Here is a 27,369-nt window from a genome sequence, read left to right on the forward strand (position 1 = left end):
GGAGATTTCTCAACAGGAAACCACTACTACTGTTTCCAAGTGGGAGAGCAGAAAGGGGTCTGGAGGTGCCCACATTTGAACTCTTCTGGCCCAGTTTCACTGGCAAGCTCCTCAGGTTTGTGAGCAGGTTCTGGGTGCAACGGGGAGCTGTGAGAGACCAGCCATGGTCTAGGGCCTTGAGGAACATCTGTCCAGTTGACAGGCCTGGAGCAGGGAGGTTCCAGAAGTGTCAGGCTAAGTAGAAAGACAGCAGTTGTGAGCTGGCTCGGCTGGCTTTGAACCATCCTGGCCCTTGATCCAGCTGAGTGAGAAGCACTTTGTTCCAGAGCTTTTAGTGATTTTCAGGTCCACCATTGGGGCCCCAAAGGGGAAATAAAAAGTTCCTACAAATCTTCCCTGACATGTCAGTCTGAGGCTGTGGGCCTACCGTCTATACTCTGCCTGGATAGGCTGCCTGCATAAGCTGGCCTGTTCCTGTTCACCCACGCCCTTCAGCTTGAGTCAGGTTTCCATGAAGTCTCAGGGGCTTCTCTGCCCAGAGCCTAGTGGTGGGTGGTGAAGGGGGAGAGGTCTAGCACTCTCCCCATGACTTGAAGAGATAGGGTCACTGGTGAGACTCACTGCAGCATCTCCTTGGGTTAGCTCTCCCTTCTGCCTTTAAATACACAATTTAGAACCTCCTCTGGAAGTCTTGCCAGCTTCCCGTTTGGGTCAGGGTGGGCACAGGGACAAAAACCAGTTTGAGTCATAGCTGATGGGGCTGACCGATGGTAGATGTTTATAAATGGCTGGATAAATCAATGGTGGAGTCAGAATTCTTATTTTCTTACCCCAATGGCCTCCTACCCACCCCTATACCAGCTGCGTAGTGTGGGACTTCTCTCCCACACACAACAGATACTCTGCTGAGACAAGTGCCTACCTGTCCCTTTGCTAAATGCTCCCATTCTATTGGGTTAAAGCTTTGTCCTGAGGGAGTCCTCCCTGGGGACAGGAGAGAGAGAGAGAGGATGCAGTAGGTCTCCCCCATGCCTAGAGCCCGTGGCCACCGAAGTTGGGGGAGGGGCAGGCTGTAGCCTGGACACCCACAACTCCCAGTACTTCAAGCATCATCTCCCACAGTGGTCACCAAAAGTAGGCTCTGTGACAAGGCTGAGTCTGCTGTGTGACAGCTCACACTGGTATGCGCCCTAGGACGTGACACAAAGACAGTGAGGGTACCCAGAAGGGATGACAGCTAGTGCTGCATGAGGTTTTGTCATCCCAGATTCAGAGGACAGTGGCTTTTCCTCACCCTGTGGGACTCTGTGGTGGGGCCTCAGAGAGTCTGGGTTATAATCTCCTGTCCCTGGACCCCATCCCCCACCCCCCAGCCTCAACCCTGCTCTCACAGCTTTGTTTTTTTTTCTCTTGTGTGTTTCTGTGTGCCTTTCTGGTCTCTGTATTTCCATCCTAATCTCTCTGTGTGTGTCTGTGTATCTCTCAGTCTCTCCCTCGGTGTGTCTTTTCCCTCCTCCCTCCTCCTCTCCCTCTCTGTCTGGGCCTCTCTTGTTCCTCCTCCACGATCCCTCCCCTCCCTGTTCTGCATTATCAGACTTGCTCTAGCCTCCTCCCAGAGCCAGCCTAGCGGCAGAGACAGCGGCAGCCTGAGAGGCAGGCAGAGCAGCCCAGGCAGCAGAACTGGATCGGGTGCTGAGTACAGGCAGCCAAGAACCAGCCATTGCTCTTGGTTCCTGCACCTGCTCGGAGTGCCCCAAGCCAGAACTCTGGGCAGGAGGGGGTGGACAGGGCGAGGTGCCACCTTAGTCTGGCTGGGGAGGCAGATGATGAGGAGTGATGGGGCAGGCATGCGGCCACTCCATCCTCTGCAGGAGCCAGCAGTACCCGGCAGCGCGACCGGCTGAGCCGTGAGTACTAGCAAGGGGGTTTGGGGACTGGATAAGCAGCCGTGAGAGGCACCACAGATGGGGTTGGGGGAAGTCTCTTTAGGAACTGTGGTTGATAGGGAGCTCAGCCACGTGGGAGGATCGATCCTGCTGGGGACCTGGCTGCAGGATCACAACCTGGTCAGGGGTCTCTGTGTAGGGGAGGGATGTCTGGCATCCACTCAGGAGGTGATGAAGCCGGGGTCCTAAAGAAGAGCTCCTTGCTGGAGGGTGGGTGATGAGAAGCCCGAACTATTCATGGGGTGGGGTGAGGAATTTAGACAAGGAGTTTCCGTGAGCTCTGGTGGCTGAGATGGGATGGTTCAGCACCCTGGAGAGGGATAGTCTTTGCCAGGAGTGTATGTGCAAGAAAGAATAAAGATGTGTATTAGCAAGAGTGGTCCCAGAACAAGAGGGGATCAAGGGTAACGCATTCAATGAAATCAGGAATTAAGGGTTCAGGACATCACTTTATGCAACTTCACCCCAAAGCATCTGTCCCAGGATAGTATAGTACAGAGAGAGCCATGGAGTTCCAGTTTTGTGCTTGGCCACATGTAGGAACTACACGTGTAGATGAAGGAGGCACTGTGAGAAGTTCCAAGGTGGCAGGCAGATGATGGTGTGTTTGTGTGTGTGTGTGTGTGTGTGTGTGTGTGTGTGTACATGTGTACGTGCACACTCGTGCACACACCTGTGGTGTATAAGGGACATCTTGGGTGTAGAGAGGTCTTGAGAGTTCTGGGGTCTCCAGGATTGGGTGTGAAGCAGCTTGCACGGGTTTGTGAACACTAGTGTGTGGCTGTAGGGGGATAGTGAAGGCTGGCATGTATATAAAGAAGTATAAATGTCAGGTCGTTTGCTTATTGCCCTGTGTATTAATATGTGTTCTCTGTCAGATTGGCTCAATATGCATCTTGCTTGAGTGTGTCTTTGTACTTGTATGTTATTAGTGCTTGAATAACTATTTTTTTAAAAAATGTGTGTGTAGGTGGAACTTTGTGTTTGCCTAACTGTTCTGGTGTGGGTGTGTGATCACGGGGCTGGTGTGTGTGTGAATATGTGCATATATTGATCTTTGTGTAACTGGTGTGCATACGTGTGCCTATTTATGTCCATTTATGTGTGTGGGTTTCTTTTCTTTTGTGGTTGAATACACAGTTGGGACACTTGGGCCTACTCAGGCATGGAGGAGGTGGCTGAATGTGTGACCACCTCTGTGAGTCCAGGACAATTCATTCTATACCCTGTGGAGAGATGCAGAAAAGAAATAGGCAATCATGGCCCTGCCCTCTGGGGCCCCCTAAGCTTCACAGACACAAAATAGCTTGAAGATAACGAAGCAATAAAGAGCAGCATAAGCTAACAGGTGGTGCATCTTGGGAATGGCTTCAGCAAAGGCGGTGAGGTGGGTTTGGGCGGAAGAACAGGGAGGAAGCTGTACAGATATGTGATGGGAAATTGCTGCAGGGTCGGCAGGAGCCACATCATGCAGAACATTGAACTCCAGATGCTTTAGGCTTTGTCAGGGGGGTCCCAAGGGAGCCTTGGAAGGTTTTATGCTGGGGATGGATATGAGTATTTGGGCAGAGGAGAGATATGATTATATTTGGTTAGAAGCCTGGTTCACTGGCGCTGTCCAGGTTATTCAGAAAAAGACAGCAGGGGCTGGGCCATCCAAGGAGCCATGAGGTCTGGGGCCAAGTCGAGTCGGCGAAGTCAGCCAAGGGGCAGATGAGAGCAGAACTTTCTGCAGTAGATTTTCAGGGAGAGAGAGAGACAGACACACACACACACACACACACACACACACACAGAGAGAGAGAGAGAGACAGACAGACAGACAGACATACAGACAGACAGACACACACACACAGACAGACAGAGACAGAGACAGAGACAGAGACAGAGACAGAGAGTTCCTAGCTGAGGTGTATGGTGGCAGAGATCAGAGTCACCTCTTGCTAGCCTCTCTGGCTGGCAGGCTGGAGCTGGAGCTGGAGCCTCAGCCTCACTCAGCCTGGTCCTCAGCAGCCAGGCAGTCTTCTCCTTTGGGCTGACCTACAAGCTCCTGGGCCACTCTGGGCCAGCTCACTGGGAGTTAACAGCCCACGTTCCCTGCAGCTCCACCCCCAGCTCCCCTTGCCCACCGAGCAGCTCCTGCCATTCTTCCTGCTTCCCACTCCAGCTCTTGTCCCCAGAGACTGCTGATGGCTTGTCTGGGATCTGGCCAAATGGTGATGGGGGGGGGGCATGTACTCCCATCAGTCCCCCTCCCAGTCTTAATGGACTGGAGTCTCACTCTCAGCTATACTGCTGCCAGGCCTGCATTTCCCTGACTTCTGCTGCTTGGGCCTGTAAAATATATCTCCTCTGCTTTATCCACTCACTCACTCACTCACTCACTCACTCATTTGTTCATCAACAGGGACTCTCTAGAGCCTGCTTGGTACCCATGACCCGGTCACTAGAACACTGACCCAGTCCTCACAGTCAGAGCATGCTCAGTATGAGAGAGGCAAAGGTGGAAATTGATACCACACAGCATCACACAGCTATGCTGGAAAATATTCTGAGGAAGAGCTGTTTGGCTGGGCCCTGAAGGATGCTCCCAGGCAAGGAGCAACAGAAACAATGTGTAAAGATGGGAGGGTATGGACGGTTCAATGTAGTCAAGGGACAGAAAGAGGCAGACAGGACCAAAGGGGCCACCTTTTGTAAGGTCTCCAATGTCACCCTCAGGAAGCAGAGAGAGGGAAAGGTTTTTTGATAGATTGCCTATGGTAGGATACACTCATCGACTGGCTCTTCCCTCTGACACTATAACCCATGCTGCAGTTTTGATCCCTGGGGGGCCAGGATTGAGAATGTGGCTCAAATGTAGCCCCATGGTGTCTCCTGTATGTGAGTCCATTACCGCACAGCCCAGGAATTCCTCTGTGGCCGCCTCATCTTCCCAGCCTACTCTGCAAGGTCTTTTCTCCAAATCCTGGGTGTCACAGCCATCCTGTAGCAGTCGCTTACCCTCTTCATGCTGGGTCATTGTCCTTATCCTAAGCTGGTACATGCAGGGACATAAGTGGTCTAGACTGAGCAGCCCAGGCAGAGTGAGGAAAGGAGCAGCTTCCAGTGAAAGCACACAGTGATCTGGGTAGTGGGCCCTGACTTTAGAAACCATGATAAAGAAACAAGCATGGCCTGAAAGGGGAGTGAAGATAGACTGTAAGAAGAACTTCCTACCACCATAGAAGGGCTGTAGACTCTGCTGGCCAAATGCCTGGGCTGATGGAGGGGAAAGTGTCCCAGGATGGGAAAGAGTTGGAGGCCAGTCTTTATCCATCCTTGATCCTCCCATAGGTGACCAGAATGAGGCAGGGGTAAGGAGATGGAGGATCATTCCTCCATTCAGCAGCCTTTCCTGGTGCTGGGGATGGCAGGGATGGCAAGCATCTGAGTGGTGCAAAGTACCACTGGGAGTAAGGAATCAAGGCTAGAGTATAGGCAGCACTTCCAGCCATGAGGACGTCTCTGACTGACAGCTTGGACGTGTAAACGCCCTTGTAAATGTGCAACATTTTGGTTGCTTCTAGTGTCCTTGTTCTAGGCCTGCCAAAGGACCCCATGCTACTTGAGAATGGGTGTTCAGCGAAATAAAAAGAGACCCTAGAAACGAGGGCAAGGCAGTGTTTGAGGAACGTGAATCCTCCCAGAAAGCGGCATGCAAATGAATGCAAAGCAATATGCAAATCAGCCCGTTGAGCTTGGCAGGTTAGGCTCTGAGGACAAGACATCACCTACTTCCTTGCTGGCCTCTTGCTCCCTCCGCCCCAGGCCCAGGCAGCCAGGATGGCCTTATCTGCTGCTCCAAGTGCCCTGGCTTGTCTGACCCACAAGACTGTGGCCTCCAAGGGGTGGGGACCACGAGCTCCCTGCCAGTACCTCGATCCTCTTGGGATGTCGACATATTTAGTAACAGGGATCTTTCCACACATTTATCTCTCATTGTTCAGCTGCCCGCTCTCTGGGAAAGGCCGGTTCCCTAGTGATGTGACCCACTTCTTGAAGTCACCCTCTCCCTGCCCTTTTTGAGCTTGGTGCAACAGACAGAACCTGTGTCCAATGTCTGGAAAGACTTCCCAACAGTGTTGCTGAGATCAATGAACTTGGGACTTCTGGGATGTTCCTCGTGGTTCAGGAGAGGCTTTGATGATAGGGGAGGCAGGCATAGTGGCAAACAGATGTAGGTTGTTCCCAGAGCCACATGGTCCTGGGAAAGTTGCTCAAATTCACTCTGGACCTCAAACAAGTAGAGTGTGCCGTGGCAATTACCTTTCTGCCCTCACAGAATAGTTGTGAGGAATCTGCAGGCATAAACCACAGTGCTGGGAATGCAGCGAGTGCTCATATAGAGGCTAGCTGCTGAACACCCACACTCACCTACACTTTTAGACCACGGCTAGGAGCCCAGAGCGTCAGTGTGTGGGAAAGACAGGAGGCGGTGGGTGTGGTGAGAGGCACAGATGCTCTGTGGGCTGATGGAGGTGTCTGATGGACATATGACCACCTTGCTAGGCTGCACCTACCTAGCCTGGGAGACCATCCCCAGAGAGTTCAATGGAAGAAAGAGCTCGCCAAGGAAGGGGTTAAACCCATGGTCACACCCATGGCAGCCTCTGAGTCATTCTGGGAATTGTAGTTTGATGGGAATTTGCAGTAAGTACTCTTTGTCCAGCCTCCTTCCAGCCAAATCCGCACCGGCTCCAGAGGCTGGCTGTTGGCAGGCCCTAGTAGGGGAGGGGTGGGGGTTGGGGAGCTCATAGATGAGCTGATTCCTGTCAGCTTGCTCAGTGCTGGACTATGGAGGTAGGAGCAGGGATTGAAGGATTAAGTTATAAGGAGAACTCATTGCACATGCACAGGGAAGTTTACTTACAGCTGCCTGAGCCCGGTTTCCACAGCTATGATCTTCCTTAATCCCCTCCCAAAACCCAAGAGGCTGCTGTTTTCTGCCTGAGGGAGCAGAGAATTCAGGACTTGCCCACTGGGACGGGTAGGGCCAGCCTTGGAGCGCAGGGTCCCCCAAAGCTCCTGCTCTTTTCATTGAATTATTGGTCCAGATGGCAAAGTACTGGCCTTGAAGAACAGAAGAGATGCAAACGAACGAACGATTCAAGTTGGGGATGAGGCATCTCAGCAGAGGAACAAAAGCTACTGGGGCCGTGAACATAAGAGCAGCATTCTGTGGGACTTAAGGATGGGAGAGCTAACTAAAGACCTGATCTCAAGCTGAGAGTTTGGATGTGTGGCTATGACCCACCAGAACTCCCAGCCCAAGAGTTTTGAGTGAGGGTCAGACCTGGCCAATATTGGGCTCTGGGAAGATTGACTTTGAAGCCTTCACTGGATAGATCGAAGTGGACAGACCAAAGGCTGTCTAAAGCTCATGAACTCCATCCTTGGAGCACCTAGCACTTTGTTTCTCTTCCTCTTCTTCCTCTTTTCTGCCAGGGCTGGGGAATGATACAGAACATCACAGCCACGCTGTTATGTCACATGATCCCAACAAGGGTTGCCACATGCTCCATTCCAGCCCCGATCGATCGTGCATGTTGTATTGGTTTGGTTTGGTTTTTCGAGACAGGGTTTTTTCTGTGTAGCCTTGCCTGACCTAGACCCACATTGTAGACCAGGCTGGCCTCGAACTCACAGCCATCCACCTGCCTCTGCCTCCTGAGTGCTGGGATTAAAGGTGTGTGCCATCACCGCCCAGCTGATCGCGCATGTTGGAAGGTCCAGGTTGGAAGGTCCAGGTTGGAAGGTCCAGGTTGGAAGGTCCAGGTTGGAAGGTCCAGGAGGGAAGAGTGATCAAGGAGCTGGGTGATGGAGAGAGAGTAACACGATGCTCCTCGCCTCCTTTGAGCCTCATTGCACAGGGGAGTCAGGATGGGGAACAGTTGGTACCTCAAACAGTAGGGGACAGATGTACTGGAGGAATGAACCTCATAGATAAGGGCTTTCCCCTCACAGTTCTGGGACTGGCTAATTGGGAAATGGACTTAGGATCACCTTGTACTTAGGCTTAGGTTTTTATTTTATTTATTTTATATTGCTTGAAATTTGTCTGGTGCTGAAATATAGAATGTAGTGTGTGTGTGTGTGTGTGTGTGTGTGTGTGTACACACACCTGAGTGTGATTGTCTAGTCCTAGGTACTTATATACTGGTCAGAGAGGGGAAGAATGTGTGAACTTCTGTTTGTGAAAAAGTGTGTATAAATGTGTATGTGTGTATCGTGTATCATTCTTATGTCTGAATCTTGGTAGATGGTTATGTGTGCAAGTGTGGCTTGTATGTATGTGTGTACATGTGTAGAGTGTTTATTTGGTTTTGGTTTCGGGTTTTTTTTTGGAGACACGGTTTCTCTATGTAGCCCTGGCTGTCTTGGTCTCGCTTTATAGACCAGGCTGGCCTCGAACTCATAGAGATCCACCTGCCTCTGCCTCCCTGAGTGCTGGGATTAAAGCCGTGTGCCACCGCAACTGGCTACCTGTGTAGAGTGTTACTCACGTGTGTTCTAATGAAATTGTTGGTATCTGAGTGAAGGTCCTCAGGCCTGCACTGCTGACTCAGCAACACCTCACTGAGGTAAGGTCTGCCCCCTCATCACCCTCCCTCTTGGATCTCACCTGCCTGAGGGTAGAGAGGACTCTGGGAAGTTGGGCTTCAGTGGTCCTCCAGGTGCTCATGCCTAAGGGCTGGCCTCGGGGGACTCTCTGGGATCCTCTTCAGTCCACGACAGCCTTAAGGAATAGTGTTTATGTTCAGCTTGGATAGCTGGGGTGGGGTGGGGATGGCATTCTCCCCAGGATGACAGCACCCATGTCACACTCACAGGGCTGGAGGGCTCCCAGCCCAGAGAGGAACAGTGAAACCACCCAAAGAGATCAGGGTAAGAGACAGGGCTTGGAGAGGAGAGAGGAGGATGTGCCTGGCCTGCAAGGCAGTTGGGGCACCCTGAGGAGATCCAAGGCTGTGCTTGTGCCCCCCTTCTCACCTGCATGTCTCCACTCTTCTGGGCCTCTGACTTTGAAGTTTCTACCAGAGCTCCTGCATGCTGCGAGATGCCTTCCGGGGGCCTGTGAAGTCTGTCATCTCACAGAACATGGGGAATGGAGTTTTAGTGATAGGTGGGGGAGGGGGGGAGGGCTTCCCCTCCGAGCTTCAATTGTCTCATCTTTGAGAAAAGCCTTTATTTTAGGCTTCTACTCTTCCAACAGTTGCTGGCTTTTCTACAATCTCTCCAGGAAGAGATTGGGGTGCTGGGCTATGGGGAGGTCCAGAAGGTCAGCTCCAACCCAGGGCAGGATGCAGGACACAGCTGGCACAGGGGCTTCCTTGAGAAGAAGGCTCAGCTCCCTGCCCCTGGGAGAGGCTCTGTTGCACCTATGGCTACAAATGGGCTCCACCTGCCAAGAAGTTTGTTGTAAACTGAAGTGAATTTCCAGCAGTCGCTGTGTGGAGGGGGGCTGCAGGAAGATGTGTGGGGAGGTGTGGCTTGGCTGTGCTCCTTAGCAGCTGGGCTAGTGCAAGGATGTGAGGCTACTTGGCCTGAGGGAAGGCTGAAACAGGGAGGAAACCTTCCCTGGCACTAGAGAGAGCTCTGTGCTCCTGCAGCTTTGGGACTAGAAGTAGGCAGCCCAGGACAGTCAGGGGAGCTTAGGAAGACCGCAGAGGACCTGGGACTTGGAAGGATTCTGTTGCTGCACACTGCCTGGGAAGGGACAGACTGACAAGGGGAAGTCTTGGAATGGAGGGCAGTGTTGTGGAGGGGGATGCTCAACATAGGTTATGGCTGGGGTAGGAGACATGAGGAGCAGGCCGAAATACCATGCCCTTCCCATGCCGGAGAATCCAGAATTACTTTAAAGCTCTGAGTGGCAGCCCAGATGGAGAGAAGAAAAGTTTTAAAAGTTTCATTTCTTGCCGGGCGTGGTAGCGCACGCCTTTAGTCCCAGCGCTCGGGAGGCAGAGGCAGGCGGATCGCTGTGAGTTCGAGGCCAGCCTGGTCTACAAAGCGAGTCCAGGACAGCCAGTGCTACATGGAAACACCCTGTCTCAAAAACCAAAAAACAAAACAAAATTTTATTTATTTCTTTTCATTGTTTACTTTAAAATATTAATTTATACTTATTTTACTTTTGCTCTTTTGAGAAGAGTCTCATTGTAGCTCAGAGTAACTTGAAACTCACTAGGTAGCCAAGGATGCTTGTGGTCTTCCTGCCACTCGTTCTGGAGTGCTAAAAATTTTCCGCATGCGGCACAATAGCCTGCAGAGAGAAGAAATGTCACCAAAGTGTCCTTTATAAAGTCTTAGAAATTGCCTTGTTTAATCACCTCAACAAGTCTTCGAGGAGCCAGGGCCATTGTTCAGAGGAGAACAAAACAAGTGCCTCTCAGGCAGTTTCCCTGCAGGCTGGGATGAGTGAAGATCAGCCTCTGGGAGCACCTAGACTGGCAGTGGGAAGGGCTGGGGCAAGATGAACACGGGACCTGAGAGGCAGAATCTAGGCCTGGAGAAGGAGCTGCCCTGTGGGAGTGTGGCCACGACAGCCTGACAGTAGGAGTGAGGTGCTGAGGGCCAAACCCCTGAGCTCTCTTCCTTTTTACTTTCTACTCTCTTGCCAGCACCCAACCTACAGTAGCAGAACTCTTCTGGAAGTGGAGTGTGTGTGTGTGTGTGTCTGTAAGAAGCCGGGACAAAGCAGCCTCTAGAGGCCAGCCTTCCAGCAGGAAAGACTTGAACTTGAATCTGAAAGGACAAATGGATGATGGGAAGACAAAGCCCAGAGAGGGTAGAGACCGTGCCGACAGTCACACAGCTGGCTGATCTCAGAGTTAATACCAAAGCCAGGCCCAGGCTTCAAACACCTGCTCTCACATTGACTTTGGTCTGGTGGGCACCACCGTATGCACCGTATGCACCGTATGTACATAGTGGCTGCGGTCAGCCCTGCCTGTGGCTCCTCCTATCTCTGTGGGGTGGGGGTGGGAGCTGCTGAGGGCTCCTTAGTATCCACTTATGGGTTCTGTACCCTGCTATGCCACAAGCTCAGGCATCTCAGCCATCTTTGATCTACTCAACCTGTACTTATCACCTAAGCCATAGAGATGGACTAGATGGTCCTTGTCCAGCTCTGTTAAAGACAGATGTGCCCAGATGTGAGTATCAGAGTGGCTTACTAGGATGCTTCTGGAACAGTGATGCTGGAGTTGACCTCGGCCCACCAGAGGGATGGGGTGACAGGTACAGGGTTCTGGGGCAGGAGGAAGAACCTAGGGATAGAGAGGCAGCTGTGGAAGTAGAGGGAGGAATTCAGTGAGGTCAGGTTACGGTTCCTCTGGGGTTAGATGGGTCAGGGTGACAGAAGGGGGTGGTGTGCTGACCCAGAAATCCTACTGAGGGGTGGCTGAAGACATGTAAATTGCCTCAATAGGTCAGAGGGGCCATGTCAGCTCTACCCTGGCTCACATGTCCGAGTTGTGATCTTTTTTTTTTCCCCCTGATGCTTCCATCCTCCTTCAGGGTCAGCCTTCCCTTACCCATGGGGTCTGTCTGCAGGAGCAGCCCTTCCTGCCTCATGTTGCCTGCAGGGACAGCCACCACTGCTTCCTGCTGCTGGCGCTTTACATTCTTGTGGCACCCATCACTTTTACCCACAGGCCACACTCCCCAACTCTCTCCGCCCCTCCTCCAGAGCAAAGTTGCCTCACTGATCCTCATCCTCTGATTCCACCTGTGACCCCTGCGATGGCAACTCCACACCAACTTCTCTCTTGAAGAACTTCCTCTTGGCCTGAGGCCTCCATCCTCGTCGCTGTCCTGAGCCCTGGCTTTGGGCCTTTTTGGGAGATGAGTCAGGGAGGGTGGTTCCCTGGGGATGCTGAAGGGTTAGGGACACTGGCCCGGCCGCCTCACCACTGCCACGTACCAGTGGGAATTCCCTTTCAGCTTCCAGTGGGCCCTGAGCCTTGACTCACTATCAGTGATAATTGGCTACATTTGGCCCCACTCAGTGTTTGAAGATCAGCAGGCCTACTGTGGGCAGCTGGGTTGTCTAGCTGCAGGACCTCCTGCTCAGCCTGTTCCTCTGGCTCCAGCTGCCGGACCTGATGAACTAGGTATCATGGCCACAAACACACAAGGTCCTGAGGCTCAGACAACCCATACCTAGAAACACTAAGAGCAACACAGGTTGTCAGAGAGAAACAAATGCAGACAATTCAGATCTCCCTACATGAAGAAGCCACCGTGCACATGGCGGTCATAACTGTGCATTGGACAACAGACCCAGGCTCATCTGAGACTGACCTAGAAATGGGGAAGGGGAACAACTAGAAACAGCCATGCACATAGCACAGGCTCATTGATCCAAGCAGACAGCATGAGTGGCATTCAGGTCATGCTGTACCCCAGGAAATCACTTGCAATTGGCACGGAAATGGCTCTGCCACAGTTAGACCCAAGCACTTGGTCCCCATGGTGGCTCTCATCACTGGGAAATGGGTTGTTCCCATTAGGGGAAAATATTTCCTTGATGATCTTGTCCCCTTTCAGGGAACTTCCCCGATCCCAATACATCAATAGATATGTTGATAAAGATGTCCCATTTACGGCTAAGCAGTCACAGCTCCTTCTTTTTGGCACTTTGACCAGTTACGTGACTCAACATTGACCGCTGCCTACTGCAGAAAGAAGCTTCTCTGACCAAGGTTGAGAGCAGCACAAATCTACAGGTATGAACATAAATATTTAGAAGGCAGCTTGACAATATTCCCAGTTGACAAGACAACCATAGCAGGTTGTCCCCTATGGCCTCTGACCTCTGCAACCATAGGCTTTTGGCTAAGTTTAGACAGTGCCAGGCGTGAATGCCTTACTTTAGAGCAGGCCTCAATTCCAATCAGAAAGCAGTTGGTTACTCCGTAACAATCACGCCATTACACACCAGTGGCCACATCTTGCTGGGTAAGTTAGTGTTGTAGCATGCAGGGTCCCACCCTGATGTCTTCTCTCCCTCAGTAGCCTGTATAATGAATGCACTGTGGTACTATGAGATTTAATCAGCAGGGTAAAAGTGTTCAGGTCTGTTCTAAGTTAATTTTTCTATGTCCTGCAACCAAAATGTGTGGTATCTTCAATAATAGGATCTTAACATCTAGTTATGATAGATAGCCAAGAGCAATGGCAGTAGCCTGTAATGTTCTGGAGGCTTCTGGGACCTCCCTGACCAGTAAATCAAAGGCCCCATGCCTGGTATTGAGATTTTTAGCTTAGCTATTGCTGTCTTTTGGAGACAACATTGTTCCCCAATGCAGGTTGTCTCATTCAAAGCCCCTATCCTTCCTTTTGAGACCGACTCCTATTATGTAGCCCTGGCTGGTCTGGAACTAGCTATGAAGACTAGGCTGGCCTTGAACTCACAGAGATCTGCCTGCCTCTGTGTCTTGAGTGCTGTGATTAAAGGCGTGCAACATCATTCCTGGCTTCAAACTCCTTTAAAAAGAATAGGGGGCAGGAGAGATGGCTCAGCAGTTAAGAGCACTTGCTACTCTTGCAGAGGACTTGGGTTCTGTTCCCGGCACCCACACGGTGATTCATAACCATCTGTAATTCCAGTTCCAGAGCATCTGTTACTCTCTTCTGGCCTCTGTGAGCTTTAAGCAGGCACATTTACACATTCATACATGCCATCAAAACACTGATATACACATAAAATAAAAATGTTCCAAAGTTACATATTTTAATTAGCGTATAAAGCGCTGCTGGGTTTCTATCATGCTTTTTCATCCATCCTTAGTTTTGGTTAACTTAACCCCACCTACTCCCTACCCTCATTACCCAACTCCATACACTTAACCCTCTAGTCCCCAGTATTCCCCTCTTCTTCATTATGAAGTGTGTTTTTTTAACCCCTTCCTCCAGAAGGCCTGTTCCATGTGGCCTCTTTCTGGCCCGATAGGACCCTTTTTGTGACCCCTCCCCAACCTTGAGGATATCATTAACTATTTTCCACATAGCCTTTGTAAAATTTGGGGTGAGGGATTTTTTTGTTGTTGTTGTTGCTGTTGTGTTGTTTTCCTATACCCAGTGAGATAGTGACAGTGGGTGTGAACAGGCCATTAAACCAAGAACGGGGACAGAGGTTAATTTGAAGGGAATGAGTCACCCACAGCATCGAGGGACCCCTTGCTGCTCAGGGCCCAGATGACACCGAATTCTTGCAGACACTGTGGTTTCCTTTATGTTTTCCCCAGTTTGCCTAGCCCAGTTCCCTGCTTCCCAAGGCCGGCCTTGCCTCTCACCACTGCTCTGAACCTATACATGGTTGCTGTGTGGAGTGCGCCTGGGCTATACTCTCCTCTTGTCTCCTCTCCTCCTCCACCTCTCCTATCTCTTTTTCTCCTCCCTTCCCCTCCCCAACTACTCACGATTTTCTATTTTTGCTTTTACCTGTGGTTTGGGTCAGAGTCTTTCCATATAGCCCAGGCTGGCCATGAACCTCCAATTCTGTCTCCACCTCCCTCAGTTCTGGGATTACAGGAAGGTGTGTCTGCTTCAACTTCTAAGCCCAGTGAAACCGTGGGCTTGAGGGCATCTCCTCCACATGCATTTTTAAGCCGTGTAATTTAGAGCCATCAGGGGAAGCAGTGGGAGGTGCTTTTGAATAAAAGCCTGCCACATCCCAGTGGCAGGGCCTGTGAGTCCTGCCACCTTTTTTCCTGCATCTGTGGATGGGCATGAACTTGGCCCCCACCTCGTTAGAGCTGCTGTGAGGATGAAGTGAGACCACGTGTGTAATGTGCCTGGCACGCACTGGGGCTCTCTCATGGGCTGTGGAGAGTGGGAAACGAGCTAATGAGATTAAAAGTGTGCAGGTGCACACAGGAGATGCCTATTGACACCTTACTAATTGGCACTGAGCAAGCCAAACATCTGCACCGCGAGCACCTACTAAGAGCACACTAGTTACTCAGCTCTGCCTGAGTCTCAGGACAGCTGTTCCTGCCATGGGGGCCTGGAGGGTGGGGATGGGACTTTTCTCTTTAACTGTTTAAAAGTATGTGCTTTGTTGAGGTCTAACTTACATATAATAAAACCTCTAATTAAAGAGTATAATGAATTTTAATAAATCTGTAGTCAAGTAATTACCATTGAAATCAAGAAAGGAATTTTTAAAAAGATTTATTTTTGTTATGTGTATGAGTGCTTGCCTGCACATATGTTAAGTGCACCACATATGTGCCTGGTGCCTGCAGAGATCAAAAGACAGTTGTGAGTCCCCTGAAACTGGAGTTACAGATGGTTGTGAGCTGCTGTGTAGGTACTGGGATCCAAACTCAGGTCCTTTGCAAGAGCAGTAAGCACTCTTACAGAGCCATCTCACCATCTTATCATCCTCCTCAGAATGTTCTCTTGTGCCCTTTGTAGTGAATTGTGTGTGTATGTGTGTATACATGTCTATGTGTCTGTATATCAGCATGTCTTTGTATGTGTGTGCATCTGTGTGTGCCTGCATTTGTGTGTGTATTCATGTGTGTCTGTGTATGTGTGTGTGTCTCTGTGTATGTGTGTGCATCTGTATGTGTGCCCGTGTATGTGTGTGTGCCTGTATTTGTGTGTGTCTGTGTATGTGTGTGCATCTTCTGGAAGTGGTGTGTGTGTGTGTGTGTGTGTGTGTGTGTGTGTGTGTGTGTAGACTAGGGTTGACTTATTACAGGGCTGCGAGAGGTGGTATATTCTCCTTGCACTGAAGACTTAGTCACATATAGTAAACCTGCCTTGTATGTGCTGCCTGGACCCTCTCTGGGCCTTAATTTCTGCTGCTTGCCAAAGTGACGAGGCAATGCAGTGGATACTTAGAGTGTGGCTCATGATGGCGAGCCCTGGGTATGAGACTGGAGTGGTGTCTTCAGAAGGCACAGATTGGGGGACAGGGAGCAGAGGGTCTGGGACTTCCACAGGCCTGCTTCTCCAGGTGTTCTCTGGGGCTCTGGTGGCCATGTCTGGGCCCAGATTAGAGCAAGAGCCTGACCATGTTGAGTCCACTTTCCTCTAGCAGGGGCCACAGCCCCATTCTGTGGCTTGCCAATTCCCTGAAAAGAAGGGGGCCACTCTTGTTCCCCAGTTCTAGAACCAAATATTAAAGCAATTATGTAACTAGCAATAAATTACTTAAAGTAGTGACTCACTCCGCTTAATTAGAGCGAGAGCAGGGAGGGATTAAGGTATTTTTAGAGTGCACACCTCACTCCTGCATGCAAGGTAGGGGGAGGCCTCTGTGCAAGGTGGGGGTGGATTAAGGGCCAGGAGGCATGGAGGCATCCCAGGTGATGAGAGCGGATCCCACATCCTGCTGAGTCCCTTAAAGTCAGACCTGCAGCAGGAGGTATTCAGGTCAAATTCAGGCATCCTTTGCTGTGGGCTTGTTGGCTATAGGGCAGGGACCCTAGATTATAAGCTGTGATGGACAGGGAACTATCTCTGTGATTCTCTCTCCACTCAGGAGGTAGAAATATCTTGAGTTTAAGGCCTACCCTTTGATGGTCAGTAGCTTTGTGACCTCGGGCAAGTCCCTTTGTCACCCCAATGTTTTCCATTTCCAGTGTAAAATGGGCATACATTTTCTACTTATTGTAAGGGCAGAGAGAGAGAGAGAGAGAGAGAGCAGACCTCAGTGTTGACTCTCTTAGATCCAAGGCCCTGAAAAGCAGAATCAGATCTGTTTTGTTACTACTGTGTTCTGAACTTCATTATAGGATTGTACATCCTAGGGGCCCAATAAAAGCCTGTGTGATGCATTCGCTCTTTGTACCCACTCTTCTGATCCAAATACATTCCTTTTCCCAAGGTTTATTTATTTATTTGTGTTATTATTGCGTGCATGCAGTGGGGAGGGTGAGTGTGCCATAGTGGCCATGTGGAGGTTCGACGGTAACTTTGTAGCATCGGTTCTGTCTTCCACCTTCCATGGGGTTTCCAAGGGGAGAGCCTTTACCTGCTGAGCCATCTCCCTGGCCTCTTGCTGAGGTTTTGTGAATGCAAGAAGTAGAGGGCATTTGCGGTGCCTCGTGTGTGGGAGCCTGGCCTCACCCTCCCTGGGCTAAGGAGCTGATGCGCTCAGACAGGAAAAGGCAGACTTTTCAGTGAGGACAGGCTAGGAGGGTTCAGCACCATGGACAACTCTCATCCCGGGGCTGCCAGCGATCTTTTGGAGCCCCGCCCCCCAGTATCTGTGACCCGAACATCTTCCTACTATGTACTTTGCCACAGGTAGGAGAAAAAGAGACCCCTGTCCAACACCCTGTAATAGGGCACTAGACTTTCTCAAACTTAGGAGAGGCAGGAGTAGAGTAGATAGGTCATACCGAGGGCCTGAGAGTGTGGGTGTGGGTGTGGGTTGGGGTGTGGATAAGGATTCTCTGGGAGGATTCAGGCAGAAGAACAGCCAGGCTCCTGTAAAGGCTGGTAATAATTCTTTTTTTTTTTTTTTTTTTTTTTTTTTTTTTTTTTTTGAGACAGGATCTCTCTGTGTAGCCTTGGTTGTCCTAGACTCAATTTGTAGACCAAGCTGGCCTCGAACTCACAGCAATCCACCAGCCTCTGCCTCCCAAGTGCTGGGATTAAAGGCATGCGCCACCACGCCCAGCCAAGGGTGGTGATAATTCTTACTCTGCCTGTTCCCTGAACCAAATTAGTTACTTTCTAGTGGTCATCCATTGGTACCTGGGCATGACACACGGCCTTGCCATCTCTCTTCCCTTCTTTGGCCCCAGGCACATACTGAGTACATCTCCTCTGACTTGCTGTGTAGGTGCCCAATCATGGAGGCTGGGGCAGCAATATTTTCCACCACCACTTTCACTGAACTAAGTTGGACCGAGCTAGATACCACAGTAGACTGGGACATCTCACCCTGGATTCGCAGAGGGTGAGGGGAGGACACAGCTGGACTCTGGTGGAAGTTAAGCCATGCCCTCCCTCAAAGCCCAGTAGCTCTGATCGGCTCCAACCAGCATCCCTCACACCTTGCTGGCCTTGCAGAGTTCAGGTGATGAATCTGTGGTGACAGCATCCAGCATTGCTATGACGACTGTGTACTGATCTTAGCCTCCATTGATGTAGCAGCAGAGGCCAAAACCTCTGTTGACCCCACCCTGGGGCCTTCATATTTTTGTACTTGACAGAGGTTGGAGCCCAAGGCGTACCAGAGGAGGGGGATGGATCCTGGGCCTGTGCATGGGGTGACACTAGAGTTGATGCAAATCGTGAGAGCCAGAGGGGCCTACCTTCTTTCTTTGAGCCCCTGAACTAGATGCCTCTACCCTTTCTGCATGCTGGGGAGCTGAGTGAGATGGAGGGACAGGCACATCCTGTCTGAGAGCTCTGGAAAGGTGTGTGGTAGTCCAGAGGAGTGTCTAGTCTAGCTATCCCAGTAGCCTTGCTGGGAAGCATGTACTTCTGGCCCATCTTGAGGGAGGAGGGTTTCTGAGGGGAAAACCAAGATCTAGAGGTGAAACACGGGGGGGGGGAGCAGCCTGAAGGTAGGGTGTATAGTGGAGGGTCCAGGGGTGAGGGGCAGTGGAGGCGGGGGGTGGGGGGGGTAGTTGAGTCTGAGGATGGAGGCAGTTTGTAGCATGGAGAGGGACCGTGGAGGTTTTCATTGTTGCTTGCTTGACTTTTAAACGGGAGGGTTCATTTTAGAGATGGAAAGGTGATTCCCAGAGGCAGCAAGTGACTTGCCTTAGCTTGCTTAGGTTATTAGTGAGAGACAGAAAACCTTTAGACTCTGCTGGGCTCCAGCTAGGAGCTCTTGCCACAGTCTTTTTGGCCAGCATCCTCCCAGGTAACTGCTACCTCCTCAGGGCTGGCAGGACCCAGAGGACACTTTGCTCTTGATTTGAATGAAATTTGCATAGATTAGAGATTTGGGGTTTTGTTTTGTTTTGTTTTGTTTGTTGTTTGTTGTTTGTTGTTTTTCTTTTCCTGCCTGTGTCAGGCCACTGGCTGAGTGTGTAGATGGTGGCATCAGGGCATCCAGGGAAAGGCCTGGAAACCAAAGAAGCTTGAGAAGAGGCAGGAAAGAATGAGGGCCAGAAATGCATTCGGATTGGGTATTTGGAACCTGGTGTAGTGGTGCATCCTTTTGGTTCTAGCGCTTGGGAGGCAGAAGCAGGGGTGTAGGGTGGGGTGGGGGGAATGTCTCTGAGAGTTTGAGGCCATCCTGGCCTTTACAGGGAGTTCCTAAATAGCCAGGGCTACACAGAGAAACGCTGCCTCAAAACAAACAAACAAACAAACAAACAAACAAACAAGAAAATACCCAAAACCCCACTTTGGGTCTTTGGGCTCCCAGCTCAGGACCTATTGTCTCTTCTTCTTCCCCTGCTCCCAGGGATCTTTGACTAAACTGGTTACTTGTAGGAGTTAAAGGTGGCCCTGTACCCTTTACACTCTCCTCGGGGCTCTTTCTGGGCCCTGGCCTGATGTTGAAGCTGAGAGAGTAAAGAAAGAGTCTTTTGGCCCCGTTGTCCCTGATGAAGACACTGAGGTCTCAAGGCAACGATGACTCACTCAGGGTTACAGCATGTCAGGGACTGGGCTGGGCTGGGCTGCCTGGCCCTGGCGGCTTGTCTACACTTCCCCCATCTTACAGCTCCCTTTCCTCTCCCCCATCCTGCTGCGCAGCATTACTGGGCCTGCCAGCCTTGATAGATGGCCCTGCGACTCAGCTTCCCTCCCATTCCTCCCCGATGCTGGGCTGTGAGCCTCCTAATCCCTGGTCCTGCCTGGTGGCTGCTGAGCCATTCATCTCTTACAGCTTGCTTAGGACAGGTGTTTTTCCCTCCCCAGGGGGATGCACAGCAAGTTCTCCTTGTTTGTAGCTGAGCCCCAGTTTAGGGAGCCTGGTAGTAAGGACCATTGCCTATGCCCCTTTGCTAGGGTGCTAGAAGTCTTTCCTGGGCCTCTCAAGGACACCTATGCATGCATACTAACCCACAGATACAGTTACACTAATAAAAGTGTTTGTGTATCAAAAATAATACATGACAAATGTGGCTGAGAGCATGTGTGGTCTCATTCATCCAACTATTTGATATTATTGTTATCCTTTCTGTATAGATAAGAAAACTGAGGCTTAGACAGCCTAGGTGACATGGATAGCACACGTACGTAGGAAATGGAGGAGGTAGGATTTGAACCTAGACTTACACTGCTCACATCTTGTCTTCACAAATCCCACTCTACCAGCTTGCATGTGTACACACGTACGTCACCGTGTGCATATGTGAACATGATCTACCACATTGGCGATTACAGCATTCATCCACCCAGTCCAGATGCCAGAGTAGTGAGAATGCGTGTGTGTGTGTGTGTGTGTGTGTGTGTGTGTGTGTGTGTGTGTGTGTGTATGTAAGAAGCCACCTTCAAGGCAGCAAAAGAGGAGGCCAGACGACATCAATCATCCCTTCAGCATCGCCTTCCAGGAACTGGGCCCCAGGGGAGGATGGCGCCATGGGTCGATTTTCTGGATTGTGGCCCAGACCCAGTGTATAGTGTATGAGGTAAAGTTGGTGTGTAACAGTTCACCTTCTGCTGTCAGCCCACACCTTCCCCTGTCCTCCTGCTCTCCTATGTATCCCCACCCTCAACCCCCCACCCCACCCCACCACAGGAGGAAATAATCTCTCAGTTCCCAGGTACCTTTAACACCTGCTGTTCCACAGCTCATCCCACCTCCACGGTGGTTCTGGGGGACAGGGGCATGGGGGATGCCATGAGAGCTGCCTGATTGTGGTAACTGTGGAATGGGAGCTGTAAAGAGATGGGGCCAGCACAGACAGTGGCCTCCAGGGGACCTCTGTGGGCAACTTAATGAAATAAGAAATGTCAAGTGTTCCACACCACAGGGCACATAGTAGGCATTTAATTAGTCTTTATCTTGGTCCTCCTCCAGGAACCTGAAAAGAGGGAGGCTGGTAAGGCATATGGGTACCTTTGAGTGTACCATGCTCCCAGAGCAAGCTATCAGTGCTTCCACAGTGCTAATTAGAGAAACAATTACCACAGGTTTCGGGGAAGGCTAGCATCTAATAGGGTCTAGCTAATTACTGTCACATCCTGACATGGGGAGATGGGACTGTCTCCATGGAGGAGTAGTGGCCTCAAGTGGGGCTTGAGATCTTCCCTGGCCACTCCACATCCTTCCTGGGAGGCACCTTCAGCAGACTTGGGTCACCCCCTTCCTAGATGTCCCTACCTCCCACAACTTTGTCCAGGCCTGTCCACCCACATTGACTTCAAAGACTAGGGTTTATGACCTGGCTCAGTGCCTGTTGGCTACTGAGGAGGTTAGGGTAAATGGCTTCCCTCTAGCATATCAGTCTCCTGTACCTATATGCCAGGCACAAGGAGGATCAAATGAGATGCTGCCTGCCAGGTGCCTGCGACATCCCTGATCCCCAGAGGCTAAGCTGCTCTGCCCTCCCTGGCCACAGCCTGAGATGGGCGGCTGTGTTTGTTTCTCTACTAGCTGCCTGCCTTGTCCTCAGTCCCCAGTGAGTCCTCAGTGCCCTGACAGAGCCTGTTGTAGAGGAAGAAGGAATGAAACCTCCAGGGCAGGAGGTCTGTCTCTGTCTTAGGCTATGTCATCTTGTTCACAGTCTGTAGGGAGACAAATATGCCTTGTATGAAAAGCCTCCAGAGCCTCCACAGGCAGCCGGAGTGGGATGACAGAGACATGGTGGGGAGGAGCTTTGCTTTACATTCCGAAAGCCTGGCTATCCACTGTCTCTGACACTGCTTTGCTGTGTCCCCAGCAGGGATAGGACATATAAGCACCACAATCAGTCTCTGCTGAGGATGGTATCCCGATGACTCTGTGTTCAGGGCAGGATGACAGTGAAATGGCACAGTAAGAGGCTGTTGATGTCTATGTGACCTATGGGGAGATGGAGGAGGAAAAACCCAGGACTGGGGCCAGCTCAGGACTCTGGTGGCCTTAGTGCCCTTGTCCTCATAACTCTGCCATCTTGTCCCCACTGCCGTCTGCCCTGCCTCTCAGTCTGGTCCTCACTGCCTGGTTCACTCCCTCTGTCTCCAGTTCTTTCTTTTTTTTTATTACTATCACTATATTGCCTCCTGCCTCTGGCTTATCTCCTGTCATGAATCTATCCATCTCTGTCACTCCTCAGAGACTCTCCCTGACTCTCCAGCACCCAGGCCCAGAGCTAGGAGTAGGGTCTCTGAGAGAACTGATGCCACTCCACCACTGGCCTCCGGCTCTGCCTCTGTGTCTGACAGCTCATCTGCTTCTACCACCCCACACCTGCCTTCCTGATTGTGCCTCTGCCTTTTCGTCCCTGGATTCCCTTTGTTCAGCTCTGCACACTTCTCAGCTCTAATCTTCAGGTCTCGTCTCTCAGGTCCTGTGTAGACTTAACCTCTCTGTTGCCTTCCTCCCTTGGATGAGCCCTGCGCAGTGGCAGGTCCAAGCCTCCAGCCTGAGAGTAGATGTAGTCTGCTCTTTTGCTGGCTGCCTCCAAAGCCCCCCGACAATGCCCTCCGCCTCACATCATGCCTTGTTGCTAGGCCTTGGGCTGGCAGCACCTGGCTTCCATAGCGACGGGTGCTTAGAAACCGAATGCCACATCTCCTGGTCCCAGTATGGGAGTCTGCCGATCGAGTGGCTTTGGATCAATCAGGAAGTGTGGTTGCTTCCAGTCCAGAAAGCAAAAGAAGAAAAGATCATGGTCTTTGCCTCCTGGATCCTGGGGACCACTGGGGTAGGAGACGGAGGCTGTCAGGAGGAGAGGCCCCTATCTCCACTCCAGGAACCCAGTCTGCTGTGAGGAACAAGAGCTTGGGGACTGGAAGCAGCTGGTTTTATCTGGTTGGCCCACCATTCCTAGCTGTGTGACTTTAGACAGTGACTGCAAGCCCACCAATCGTAGCATGGCACCGATATCATAAGGATAAAACAAGGGCAGGGTGGGCCTATGGTCACTGGTTTTCCTCACCACCCCCTTTAACTGGCAAAGAAGAGTGAATTCCAAGCATGGGGAATGGTGCAAAGAGGAGAGGGTTGGAGGCCTCACACATGCAGGGTGATCAGGAGGAACCAACCAGAAGCTGTATCTATCTAGGGATAGTTCTGCCATGGGGGTACCACAAAGGAGGGACTTGGTCTCCTGGTGGTGATGGTGAAGGTCTTGCAGGTACAAAGGTTAAGCTTGAACAAACTCTCTTCAGCCCGCAAGGCTCCCAAAGTGGATAACCAAATGGGGTCCCTTAGTCTCTTCCCAGCCGCTCCTGGGCTCCAGGAACAGCAATTGACTATTTCTTCCTGACAAGGTCCTTTTACAGAGGCCACTATGGCCACATAGCCTAAATCCCGGCCTATAAAATTTGAGTGTCAGAGTGAGAGAGATTCCATTGGTCCTGGTCTCATTTTTTAAGGAACCATGGGACGGGCAGAGAGAAGACAGGATGGGATTTGGGGAAGCCAAGGCCAGCAGTAACATGCCACATGGGCATTGGGTTAAATGTCTGGAGCCTAAACCATGCACACTGATCCTGCCAGGGAACTGTCAGGCCTGCTGGCGGGTGAGGAACAGCAAATGTTGTCTTTTCCTGGGCTCCTGTGCACGCCTGGCTCTGTGCTGCTGCTTATGAGTTCTTTCATTTGTCCATCATAGCCGGAGGAAGGCCAGCTGAACCCCCAGCTGAGAAATGAGAGTGCTGGTGCTTGTTAGGATGGTGGCATTGGACTGAGTCACTCTCACTGGCCTAGTTCCTTCCCCGTCCTCACAGTCTGGGGCTCCCCATGACTCTTAACACACTGCCTAGGAGACAAGTGTTATTTCTGAGGGCCTTTCCAGTTGTCTCCTTCCCTGATACTCAGAGGTTCGAGTCCGTAGACCATTAAGCTCCAAAGGCCACGGAAACCCAGATGTGAGCGTTTTGCCTATGTTAGAGTCGTGAGATCTTGCACTCTGAGGACTCAAGGGCTTTGAATTCATGGAATGCGAGCAGTACAGACTTTTGAGATTTTTCTGAGAACATGAGGCTGAACAAATTCTAGGAGCCTTGAAGGCCAGGGAGAAAGGCCTCCCTGGAAGAAGCTTTCCGAGTTGGATGTGTATGGGGCTTTGGATCCCTGTGGCTTCTATTGCTTTGCCTCAGGTTCCCAAACAAACCCTGTTTTGAAATGCACAGGGAGGGATGTGTGTCCAGGAGGGAAAAGTTAGTGACTAGTTGTAGCTCAAGACACCCTGGGAGCAGATCCAGCATAGGAACAGCAGCCATTTAGGTGGGACTGTATAGGGCTGTGAGTAGGCACCCCAGCTGAGGGTCAAGCTCATCCATCCGACATTCTTGCAGCTTAGTATCAGGAGGCCATATCTTATATGGTCCTCTCCTGGGGAGGGAGTCAGAAAAGTCCCCTCCCCTGTTCCTGTAGGAGATGTCAAGAGGGGAGGAACTCGGGGGTCAGGAGAAGGGAAGGTCTTTATCTGAATAGATAAGAAAGTAGGTGTCAGCTTGGCGGGGCTCAGTGATGGGCAAGAGAGTCGATGAAGGGGACTCAGTGATGACTGGTTAGGTCAGAAGGCAATGAAGTCCAGGAGAGATTGACCAAGGACTGGTCCATGCTCTCTCTATACTTTGGTCAGGCTGCTGAGATGATGGGCGGAGCTGGGTATCTGAGCACCTTGAACTCACTTCATTGACCTGAGATAGGCCAAAGCTGAGGGCTCCTTCTTGCCATGACTGCCCAAGGGTGTCCAGAAGATAGCCAGCACTGCTCACAGAAGGCATCTGCCTCTTCACCTGCCTGGCTACTTCCTGCTTCCTGTGGGCAGCTGGACCTCAGGAGAGTCAGGCTGACAGCATGACGCTGTAAGGGAGGGGAGAGAAGGAGCCAGCTGGGAAGAGGTACGCTTCCTGTCTCTGGGAGTGTGAAAGAAGGGATGGGTGGCTAGGAAGAATGACTTTAGAAAGGGGTTCTGATAGGAGAAGGCAGCCTAGAGGCTCTTTCCTGGGGCAGTTGGATTTTGGGTCTGTTTGTTTGTTTGTTTGTTTGTTTCAAGCATCCACATCTTCCAGACGTGCCTGAATCTCTCTGTCCAGCCTGTGCTTGGGCATGAGTCTTTGTAGCTACTGCAGACCCAATCTCTGGCCTTAGGGAGCTGAATCTGGCAGGGGAAGCACATGGGAGAAATGTACAGTTAAGCAAGTCCCATTGAGGAAGGCTGAACAGGCTGGAAAATCCTACCCAATTCCTGGATGTAACTTTGAGCAATACTAGGCCAAGCCTTGTTGTGGAAGCTGAGGTCCACTGTAATGAGCAAATGCTGCCCCCTATCACAGGAGCAGACAGTACAGTGGGAATGGGGGTGGGGTGGAGTGCCTCTAGACCGTTAAAGGAGTGTTAGAAAGCAGTGGGCACCACCGCAGAGAACTTCACCTGGGCTTAAGGGCTTGGCAGGGATTCTAGCTCAAACGTAGGGTATCCCCTGTGTCCTATGGGTGTCAGGAACTTGTGTAGGCATGAGTGGGACCAAGGCTGAGCTGGGTAGGAGAGATGACCACAGTAGGAGTGGGCATTGGGCAGAGTGACTGACTACCTGCAGGTGTGTGTGTGTGTGTGTGTGTGTGTGTGTGTGTGTGTGTGTGTGTGTGCAGGAGCTCTGAAAATGTGTACATGTTTCTGTGAGAAAGCCAATAGTGCGTAGGAGTTTTGAGTGTAAATGTGTCAGACCTGAGGCAACTTTGTGTCGAGGAAGGATCATGTGGTTTGTGGACGATGGAGAGAAGATGTTAAGGATTCAGGGCTTTCCTCAACTGGGATGATGTAAGCCAGCAGATTTTGGATTAACCTCATGGGTTCTCTTCCTCCTGGAGGGTCACTGCCCTGACCACCTGCTGCATACAAAACAAACGTGGATGCAAATGACGTGGAAATGGATGAAACTTGTGGCTGACCCACCCCAAGCTTCAAACACACGTCCCTAGCAGATCCCCTTTCTGCAAGGGCCCCGCCCCCTGCCTGCCTACATCTGCAGCAAGAGCCAGTGGACACACAGACGCGAACATGGAATAGTTGTCATAAGTAGCACTTCTGTGAGGCATGAACTCACGCATACACACACACACACACACACACACACACACACACACGTACACACATTTGTATATACATGCCTTCAACATACACTTGTATATCTACAGAAATGCACACATGCAGGCGTGTATACATACATGCTTGTACACAGATATGTATTTTTATGCACACATACTCCTGTAGATAACACACGCATATGCTGATGTATAAACAGAGGCTTATGTATATACAGTGGAAGTAACAACTCTTTGCTATAGTCTCCCGCTTTCATACACACCATGATCACACGTCTGGGTGCAGAGCCTTGCATATATATGTGCACACACACGTGCGCGCGTGCGCGCAAACACACACACACACACACACACACACACACACACACACACACACACACCATCTGGATGGCTAGGAAAGAAAATACTAACATTTTAGATGTCCTCTAAAAAGGGTCCTGGAGTCCCTTTTAGTTCAAGGCTTCTGCCCAGGTCATGGCAAGACCCGGTTTCTCTTCTGAGGAGCCTCCCGGGGCAGAAGCTGATTCTTGTGTACTGCACTTGGCCTGGCATGCCTCGTCAGGACCTTCCTGTTCAGGAAAGCTTTTTCTCCACAGCTTGATCTGCCTGGGTCCTACCTTCATCCACCTCAGCCTCCTGAGCCCTCAAGAGATCCAGGCCAACTTTGTTGTCCCTAATAAGTCTGAGGCCAGAGAGGGTCTGAGCCCTTTCTGAGGTTACCCAGGGAGGTATTTGAACCTGGGCCTTCATAGTCTGACCATAGTTCACTGCATGCTTGGCAGCAAACGGGTTCATCAAGAAGCTCATGGTGCTGAGGAGAGGAGCAGATACGGGCTCTATAGAAGGTCTGCGGGATCAATTGCAGGAGGCGGAGAGATGTTGGGATGAAAACCATTTTCTGGCTTAACTAGTCTCCTCTGAGAACCCCAGTGCATGCCACAGGCCTGTGGAGACACAGGGCAGGATCCAGCAATCCTTGCTCTCACTGCGGGAAGACTGAGGAGGCGTAAGGAAAGACGTGGGTGGCATCCACTTGGGTCATCTTAGTGGAGCAGTTTCTCAATGGATGGGAGCTGTCTGCCTGTGGCTAGGGAGAACTGCTCCCCCCAACACACACACACACACACACACACACACACACACACACACACACACACACACACACACACCCCAAGACATGGTTTCTCTGTGTAATGGTGTTGGCTGTTCTGGACTCACTCTGTAGATGAGGCCAGAGATCTGTCTACCT

General features: G+C 51.1%; 1 protein-coding gene across 1 annotated transcript in view; it reads left to right on the forward strand.

The window, feature by feature from the left end:
- Window positions 1-1,605: 1,605 nt before the first annotated feature.
- The window catches only part of Pde2a (phosphodiesterase 2A), a 92,746-nt gene continuing 66,982 nt past the window's right edge, over window positions 1,606-27,369 (forward strand). Inside the window, exon 1 of the mRNA XM_051149070.1 lies at window positions 1,606-1,907. Within this exon, the coding sequence (XP_051005027.1) occupies window positions 1,837-1,907 (71 nt within the window). The 5' untranslated portion in view covers window positions 1,606-1,836. The remainder of the gene's footprint in view (window positions 1,908-27,369) is intronic.

The sequence above is a fragment of the Acomys russatus genome, chromosome 7 (assembly GCF_903995435.1).
Source record: "Acomys russatus chromosome 7, mAcoRus1.1, whole genome shotgun sequence".
NCBI lineage: Eukaryota > Metazoa > Chordata > Mammalia > Rodentia > Muridae > Acomys > Acomys russatus.